Source organism: Propithecus coquereli, unplaced genomic scaffold (genome assembly GCF_000956105.1).
Source record: "Propithecus coquereli isolate 6110/MARCELLA unplaced genomic scaffold, Pcoq_1.0 Scaffold184, whole genome shotgun sequence".
Classification (NCBI taxonomy): domain Eukaryota; kingdom Metazoa; phylum Chordata; class Mammalia; order Primates; family Indriidae; genus Propithecus; species Propithecus coquereli.
Genome location: NW_012143190.1, coordinates 169,785 through 178,034, shown reverse-complemented (window position 1 = coordinate 178,034; position 8,250 = coordinate 169,785). Strand labels below are relative to the sequence as shown.

The window sequence follows — 8,250 nt, the reverse complement described above, 5'->3', positions numbered from 1 at the left end:
AGATTCTCATAGACTCAAGGTAAAGGGATAGAAAAAAATATTCCATGCAAATAGAAATCAAAAGCGAGCAGGAGTAACTATTTTTACATCAGATAAAATAGACTTTAAATCAACAACAGTAAAAAAAGAAGACAAATATGGTCATTATAGAATGATAAAGGGATCAATTGAACAAAATGCAGGGTTTTTGACACTCATTTCGTGGCAAGACCTGACCGGCACTGATTTGAGGCTACTGAGCTAGTATCTTCACTTCTCCCTTTATTCACTTGACTGCATGCATTTGTTTAGTGAGTGTTTATTTCCCAACAAGTGTGTGCTAGGGGGTGGGGGCAACGGAAGAAGCAAACGAAGTAGTCAAAGTGAAAACCCTTTAAAAACCACAGAGTACCTGCCCATTTTGTTCTGCTTACTACTTGGTATTCTAGGCATACATTAACTCATAGCATGTCACCCTTTGTGATACCTTGTTATGTTAGCTCTCCAAGACCCTGGAGGGGAGGGAGGGGCAGGTCTTAGTAGTCCTCCTTTGTAAACTTGAAAGACAGATACCCAGTGCAGGATTTTGATACATTAAATGTCCAGGAGCAAGTTGCTCCTCTGGTCTGGGAGTGATGGGCTACTTTCCTTGGAGTGTGCTCAGTGTTTATATATTCAAGCTAACTGCCTCCTAAAGAAGGATTCCTAATGTGTCCTTTGGGCCATGCTAAAAATGCAGCTCTTTCTGTACTAGATCCTGGTAATACATGGCAAGGTATGGAAATAAGAACTGAATAGCCAACGTGGGGAACATGAGTTGGTGACTCTAAGAGATGTGTCACTACTACTGACTTTGAGAAGGGCCATGGCCACCATTCAGCTTGCAATTGGTTGCCTGAGGAATGTGGGTGTGCAAGTTACAACAAAGCTGCTGCTTGGGTGGTCCTTTACCTCTGTCACTTCAAAGTTGAAGAAAGGTGGCGCCTCATAGATTCCAGGTTGGACAGGTTAGGGGTAACCTGCTTGATGGAGGTGGGTGTTGCTCAACAGATTTTCAGCCAATAGCCTCTTTTATCCTGCCCATGGGCAAAGGCAAAGCCATCTAGGACCTTGCCTTTTGTCATAGAACGGACCCTTCCTTCCCTTATTCTGCTGTGGAGGCCCAGAAGACTTGATGGGAGGTGGGCCTGGCTCTATGGAGAGGGGGAGGCCTATCCTAAGGGGCCGATAAGACATTCCGCTCTTCGATTCTGCATGTTTGTGATAAATCAGGTGGCATATTTTGCTCCCTTGTGCTTTCTGTTTTATCATTTAGAGTTTAAAAGTGGCTTCTGTGTTTTTCTCAAACTCAATGATATTTATTTAAATAAAGTAATACTTGTTCATTACATAAATGAGTAAAATACAGAGGAACAAAAGGAAAAGGAAGAAAGCACGTCACCCACCATTAACATTTTAGTTAAGTTCTTCCTAGGTTTTTTAGTATTTGTGTGTTTTTTGGGAGGGCCTGAAGATAGTTGTGTTTAACATTTTTACACAATTGGGATGTAGCTGTATATACAGGTTTGTATCTCCTCTCTGTATCAGTAAATAACCTTGGGTGTGGTTTCCATGGCTGTATACCTTTCGGCTGCTATTGGCTTTCTCTGTTGGACATTTCATTGTCACTTTTTCATGATTGTAATTACACTGAGCAGCACATTCTTGTTTATAAATGATAATATGATCCATATCTCAGATTATTTCATAATGCAGTAGTGTCCTCTTATCTGTGGCTTTGCATTCCACAGTTTCATTTACCTGTGGTCAGCCATGATTTGAAAATAGGTGAGAACAGTACAATAAGATCTTTTGGGGGGGGGCAGGGAAGAGAGATATCACATTCACATAACTTTTATTACAGTATATTCTCATAATTGTTCTATATTTATTAATCTCTTAGTATACATAGTTTATAAATCAAACTATATCACAGGTATGTGTATACAGGAAGAAAACATAGTAGAGTGATATGTAGGATTCAGTACTGTCTGTGGTTTCAGGCATCCACTGGGGATCTTGGAACTTACCTTCATGGATAAGGGGTGTTGCCATATCCATTTTTGGTTCTGGAATGATTGGATCACTTAATGAAGCCTGTCGGTGCGGATGTAGAGTTTTGGTGCATTTACACTGTAGCAGAGATGTGTCCATATGGGCTAGTGCTAAAATGTAAGTCATAACTATCCAATTAAAGAACAGCCTTTCTACTCACATTTGGATTCTGAAAGTGCATGCTGTTCGTATCAACCTGTGGTGTTGGTTAGTGTTTCTGTATACAAAGACTATGCCAGTCCTCACGTGACAGCTTTCAATGTACAGGTATGGTCTCTTTAATAACAATACTTATTTATCGAAGTAAGATCTTACAGGGCAATAGTTTATCTAAAGAGTCCACGAGGGATTACTCACACACTTACTAATGAGCCTTCCCTGTTGTGAGAAATGGACAATCTTAGCCTGGATGTGTGTCATATGATTTTTTTTCTAATTTTTTTTTCCCTTAAATAACGCTTTCATACATGCCAACATTTATGGCTCCTCGTTCATGCAGTTGCTGGGATGCCAGCCTCTGGGGTGTCCCACCCCTGCCTTGCTGCCTTGGTCCCAGTTACCAGCACTGCGTAGCCTTTCAGGAGCCTTTGCCAGTTCTGTGTCGTCAGCCCGAGGGGCTTTCAGGTCCCTCCCCAGCGGGTCGAGGCTTCCTTTTCCTCTGCGTGCGGCTCTCTGTGTCCCTCTGAAGGGGCAGGTTTCCTCTTCCGTGGTACTCAGCCCCGTTGGCCACCTCGGCTGCGGCGGTGGGCTGGTGCGAGCCCCGCTTGACGTCTGGCCTCCCCGCTCGCTTCCTCCTGCCGAGCCCAGGCTCGCCAGTGATGGGGAGGTCGGTGGGCGCCGGGTCTCTCTACCGCCAGTCGAGACTGACCATTCTCTTGGGGAGGCTCAGCAGAAGGTCTTTGCGCTGTACGGTTTTGGACGTCGATAAGCCAAGGACTTCACTAATGTCTCCGCTGTTTTCTAGAAAAGAAGAAGCTGAGGAGGGGCAGGCTGTCGCGCGACTGGCGGGAGAGGAGGAACGCCATCCAGCTCACCAATGAGCACACGGTAGAGACCCTGGTGGTGGCCGACGCGGACATGGTGCAGTACCACGGGGCGGAGGCTGCCCAGAGGTTCATCCTCACCGTCATGAACATGGTGAGTCTGGGGTTGGGGTCCTGACACAGGTGGGCTCTGTTTTCTCCTGATGAGAGCTCTGGGAGCAGGTGCCATGTCCTGTCACCTCAGGAGAGGAAGAAGCTGGGTTGGGGGCATAGGGGGGAACACAGCCTTGTGATTCCCGGGCATCGCAGAGGGCACGACTGGGGGGCTTCCCTCTGGGAAAGTGCCTGCCTACCAGCTCTGTCCGGGTGTGGGGTTGAAGTGTCTGATCTGCTCAGTGGTCGGGCTGCTCGTTAGCAGAAGGCTGCTGAAGTCTCTTGCTACACACAAGATCCACGCCAAGGGGCATTAAAAGTTGAGTGAGTCCCAGACCCTGCTCTAAGGAGTCAACTGTGGAGTGGGCGGAATCAAACCAGCTTTACTGGAAAACAGAATCTGCCATGGGCTGAGAGGGCCTGGTGGGCAGTGGGGAGAGAGGTCATCTAGTTGAGGGAGCCATGGAAGGAGTCACGAAGCCTGTGTTTGCATCTGATTCGTTGAATGGGGATGGTGGGAAACCCTCTTTACATAATGGGGATGGGGGAGGCTGCACTCCTCGAATACTGCATCTTCAGAGGCATACTAGCTCCACCGTCCATCCATGTTCCCAACAAGTGTTTTTGACAACCTTCAAAAGCCTTTGGCATTGTGGTAGGTGCCAGGGGTATACAAATGCAAAAGAGACCTGGTCCTTCCCTTGAAAGGCAGTGGCATTAACAGATGAATAAAGCATCCATGCTACAGTAGAAACATCTGTGGGGGCCCCTGGGGCCCAGGTGGAGGGCTGGTGTGGGATCACCCTGCAGCATGAGGCTTCGTGCAAGAGTGAAACCTGAACAGGGAGTGAGTACCTGCCAATTTGGGGGTAGGTGGCAAGGTCATGCAGCAGGAGCCAGGCCTGGAGGTCTGTCAGCTCCATGTGGGGAGGGCAGGTGGCTGGAACAGGAGTGGAGGGGCCCTAGGGTGTGGGTGGAGGTGTGGACAGGGTTAGGGTGGCGGGTACCCTGAGGAGTGTGGGCTCTACCCCGAGGAGTGGGGCCACTCTCTGGAGGGGTGGAGAGCAGCATGCCCAGGTGGATGTTTGGAAGGACAGCCCAGTGTCTGCAGGGAAGGTGCGTGTGGAGCATCATGGATGGTGCATGTGTGGGGAAAGGGCCAGAGCTGAGGGGTGGGAGTGAGTGGAGGAGGTGCTGGGAGGAAAGACCCACAGGAGTCAGTGACCAGCAGGATGCAGGAGGCGGTGGCGAGGGAAATGCAGGCTCCACCTGGGCTTCAAGCTGGGTGCCTGGGTGGACGGTGGAGTCACTGGCTGAGAAAAGAAGCAGAGAGAGTTTGGGGCCACAGCAAGGAGTTCTGATGTGGTCAGGGTCATACAGGAAGTGGCTGGCAGGGCCGTGACCACCAGACCAAACCTCTCCCTTAACTGGCTACAGGAAAGTACCCCATCCTGTTTGGTCAGACTTTCCAGGGCTGGCTTTGGGACACACATGTCTCTGACTGGAGGAAACTCCCTCTGCTTTGTCGATGGCCCTCAGGCACGCTGTGCTCTGCAGCGGAGGCTGTGTGCGTGGCACTTTGAGACTGTAGACTTCCTTTCTAAGGGTGAATCCTGTCCCATTGTGTGTATGTGCCACATTGTGTGTATGCATTCATCCACTGATGCACACTTGGGCTGCTTCCACCCTTTGGCTGTTGTGAATAGTGCCGCTGTGAGCATGGGTGTGCAAATATCTGGTCAAGTCCCTGCTTTCAATTCTTTCGGGTATATCCCTGGAAATGGAATTACTTTGGTTAACTTTTAATGGTGCTTGGCCGTGGTTCCTGAGAGATATTTCCGTGTTCTTCATTTGCACAAACCCAGGTCTGCCTGGTAGCTGGTTAATGATGGGCTGCAGCATTCACGTCTCCCCAGAGGAAGCCCACCAGGAGGGCTGGGGGGCCTGGCTCTGCACCACACTCTTTCATCTGCAGATTTTTTCATCTCGTTTTAAAAAATTCTCCTGGGCACAAGTGCAAGGAATAAACATTCATTACAACAACAAAGATGGTAATAAGGCAGAGCTTCCACTTTGATATTGCTGTCATAATTCATCGTCCAGGCAGGGAGGTGGAGGGGTGGGGATGGTACATGGAGACATCCTTACTCCTCCCCACCCCTTGTGGGCCATAAGGACTAAAACAGCAGTCCCCAGCCATTTCGGCACCAGGGAGGGGTTTCACAGAAGACAGTTTTTCCATGGACCTGGGGTGGCAGGTGGGGGGATGGTTTCAGGATGATTCAAGCACATTACATGTATTGTGTACTTTATTTCTGTTATTATTACATTGTAATATATAATGAAATAATTATACAACTCCCCATAACGCAGAATCAGTGGAAGCCCTAAGCTTGTATTCTTGCAACTAGACAGTTGCATCTGGGGGTGATGTGAGACAGTGACTGACAGGAGGTGGAGCTCAGGCTGTGACGTGAGCGATGGGGAGCGGCTGCAAATACAGATGAAGGTTCGCTCACTAGCCTGCCACTCACCTCCTGCTGGGCAGCCCAGTTCCTAACAGGCCACGGACCGGTACCAGTACCAGTCTGCAGCCCTGGGGTTGGGGACCATAGGACTAAAGGACAGGGACTGAAGAGTTCCATTCCTTGCCTCTAAGAGGAGGACAGCCTTCACTCTTCTTCAGCTGCTTGTGCTAAAACATTGGAGGCTCCAGAGCCCATTGCTTAGGGTACATTTGGGGCCAACCACGAGCAGTCTGGATTTAGACGTTTCCTGAGGAGGCCCACCCAGGGCACGGTGCAGTGACACTTAGCTTTTCCATCATCCGTACTTGGCGTTTCAGGGCCTGTCTGATCAGGCCCCTCACACAGGTCGGCTGACACCACCCTGCAGCAGCCCTCCCCTGCCACCGTAGACGTAGGCCGCTGTTCAGTAAATGAGAGACAAGTTCCGTTCAGACACGATGCCTTGTTTTAAATGAGACCATCTCTCACCAGCACCACCCTCCTTCAATCCCTCAAATCCTAGTTTAGGAAATCCAAAGAATTTTCTCCTGCCTGTGGCTGTTTTAGAAAAGGGATTTCTGTTAGTAAGTGAGATAATTTTAAGCCAGGAGGAGGGGGAAGGATTGTGGCTGGGACCAGGAGCCCTGTCATTAGTCGAGCCTCCCAGGAGCCTCGAGCAGGAACACGATGCCAGTGAGCCCATCTGTCTCCCTGCAGAGCGTTTTTTCTGTGGGGCTGCAGGATGGAAGTGGCTCTGTCTCCTTAACCCCTCTGGATTTGGAGATTTGGAAAGAAACCTGCTGGAGTGGGTTGCTTCCAACCCACGTTCCTTCCAACACATTTCTCTCCAGGTGGTGGGAAATAGCAACCCTGGTGCCAGTGGCCAGGCAGACTCCCTTGCCCCCTGCCCTCCCACTTGGGTCTCTGTGGCAGGGGTCCAGCAGGCCACCCTGGCCCCCAGGAAGAACCTGATCAGGCCTCTGTCCCCAACACAGACCAGGAGCTTGTGGCACCTTGGAGGGCTGACACCATATCCAAAGCTGGGAGAATTTGGCCTCTAATGTTTGCTCACGGGTTTTACAGCATCTCACAGGTATGATTGATGCATTAGATCAGCCATCAACCAGGGGCCCCCTCGCCCTTGTTTAAGTGAAAGAGAAGTGGGAGGCTTGTGATGCACCAACCAGCCCAGACAGCAGACGGGTGCCTTCATGTCACTGCCTTCTGATACCTGGTTGGGTTTTGTCATTCCCACTTCACAGAGAAGGCAGTGGAAGCTCAGGGAAGTGACAGAGCTGAGGTGTGGAGCCCGTGAGCACACACACGGGCAAGGACTGCATCCCAGGGCTGAGGGACCCCTGTGTCAAGGTGACAGGCATGTCTGGAGTCCCTCCTTTCTCTCCATCTTCACCCTAGACTCACTGCCATCATTTCTGGCCTTGACAGCTACTGGAGTATCCTTGCTGGGCTCTTCACTTCCCTTGTCTTCCCCCTTGAATCCTTGCTACAGAATGGCCAGCAGGGTCTTCCTCCAATGGAATTAGGGCCTTGTCACCAGGGAGTATTGAGCCTCCCATGGCTTCCCCTTCCTTTGGATGGGGAACCCCCTTTCATGGGGCTCTCCCAATAAAGCAAAGCCCAGGACCCAGTGGGCTCCCTGCTGAGTTCTACCAAACATCCAAAGAAGAGCTAACACCAGCTCTCCTCAGACTCTTGCAAAAAATTGAGGAGGAAAGAACACTTCCTAACTCATTCTGTGAGGCCAAGCATTCCCTGATACCAAAGACAAAGAACACTATAGTTCCTTATGAACAAGAAAACAATATCCCTTATGAACATTGATGCAAAAATCCTCAATACATTCCTAGTAAACCAAATTCAATAGCATGTTAAAAGGATTATGCACCATGACAAAGTGGGATTTATCCTTGTGTAAGAATGGTTCAACATATGCAATCAGTAAACATGATGCACCACATTAACAAAACGAAGGGAGAAAAGCCACGTGATCATCCCAATTGATGCAGAGAAAGAATTTGACAAAATTCAGCACCTTTTTGTGATAAAAGCATACAATAAACTTAGGAATAGAAGGAAACTACCTCAACATCATAAGAGCCATATATTGAAAATCCACGGTTAATACTATACCCAGTGTTGAAAGACTGAAAGCTTTTCCTCTAAAATCAGGAACAAAGCAAGAGTGCCTGCTTTCATCACTTCTGTTCTGTACTGGAAGTTTAGCCAGAGCTATTAGGGAAAAGAAAAGCATCCAAATAGGAAAGGAAGAAGTAAGATGATCAGTAATCACAGATGACATTATCTTATACGTAGAAAATCCTAATAATCTCTCTCTCTCTCTCTCTCACACTCACACACACACACACTCTGTTAGAACTAATAAACAAATTCAGCAAAATAGCAGTATACAAAAACCAACAATGAAAAATATGAAAAAGAAATTTAGAAAATAGTTCCATTTACAGTAGCATCAAAAAATAAAATACTTAGGAATTAACCAATGAAGTAAAAGA

At 48.5% G+C, this 8,250-nt stretch overlaps 1 protein-coding gene across 1 annotated transcript in view; it reads left to right on the top strand.

The window, feature by feature from the left end:
• Positions 1-8,250, top strand: part of LOC105808925 (A disintegrin and metalloproteinase with thrombospondin motifs 17) — a 223,642-nt gene that overhangs the window by 51,492 nt on the left and 163,900 nt on the right. Inside the window, exon 4 of the mRNA XM_012642686.1 lies at positions 3,038-3,210. Coding sequence (XP_012498140.1) covers positions 3,038-3,210 — 173 coding nt within the window. The remainder of the gene's footprint in view (positions 1-3,037; positions 3,211-8,250) is intronic.